Source organism: Eurypyga helias, unplaced genomic scaffold (assembly GCF_000690775.1).
Source record: "Eurypyga helias isolate BGI_N326 unplaced genomic scaffold, ASM69077v1 scaffold20279, whole genome shotgun sequence".
Lineage (NCBI taxonomy): Eukaryota > Metazoa > Chordata > Aves > Eurypygiformes > Eurypygidae > Eurypyga > Eurypyga helias.
The window spans coordinates 3,623-4,122 of record NW_010274183.1 but is presented as its reverse complement, the minus strand read 5'-3'; the positions used below and the strand labels follow the sequence as shown (position 1 = coordinate 4,122).

Here is a 500-nt window from a genome sequence, read left to right as displayed (position 1 = left end):
AGACCACCCCGGCTACACGGGCGAGGCTGGACGGACCCCCACCCTGGGTCTTAAAACATGAGGGGAGGTGCGGGAGGCCCCCGGGCTCTCCCCACCGGCCTGCTGGAGACGGCAGGTTGGAATCCGTGGAGGAAGACTCCCAGGCGCTGCGGTAAGGTACCTCCGTGAGGGCTTCCTGGAAGCGTGCGTGGCGCTGGCGGGTCGCAGTAATTGGAATTTTCTCTCCCCAGGCTGAAATCAACCCCACGGCCCAAGTTCTCTGTCTGCCTCCTGGGAGACCAGCAGCACTGCGATGAGGCCAAAGCGGTTGACATCCCTCACATGGACATAGAGGCTCTGAAGAAGCTCAACAAAAACAAGAAGCTGGTGAAGAAGCTGGGTGAGTGTGGGTCGGGCTGACTTGGGAGAGCTGGGCAAGCAGGCCGGTTTTCCTGTGTCAGATTTCCACGCTGCAGTTAACTGCAGGGAATGGAAGGCTGACCAGAGTCAGCCCGGAATAC

At 60.4% G+C, this 500-nt stretch overlaps 1 protein-coding gene across 1 annotated transcript in view; it reads left to right on the top strand.

Moving 5' to 3' along the window:
- The first annotated feature begins 45 nt into the window (after positions 1-45).
- Positions 46-500, top strand: part of RPL10A (ribosomal protein L10a) — a 2,626-nt gene continuing 2,171 nt past the window's right edge. Inside the window, exons 1-2 of the mRNA XM_010159744.1 lie at positions 46-151; positions 231-379. Coding sequence (XP_010158046.1) covers positions 322-379 — 58 coding nt within the window. The 5' untranslated portion in view covers positions 46-151; positions 231-321. The remainder of the gene's footprint in view (positions 152-230; positions 380-500) is intronic.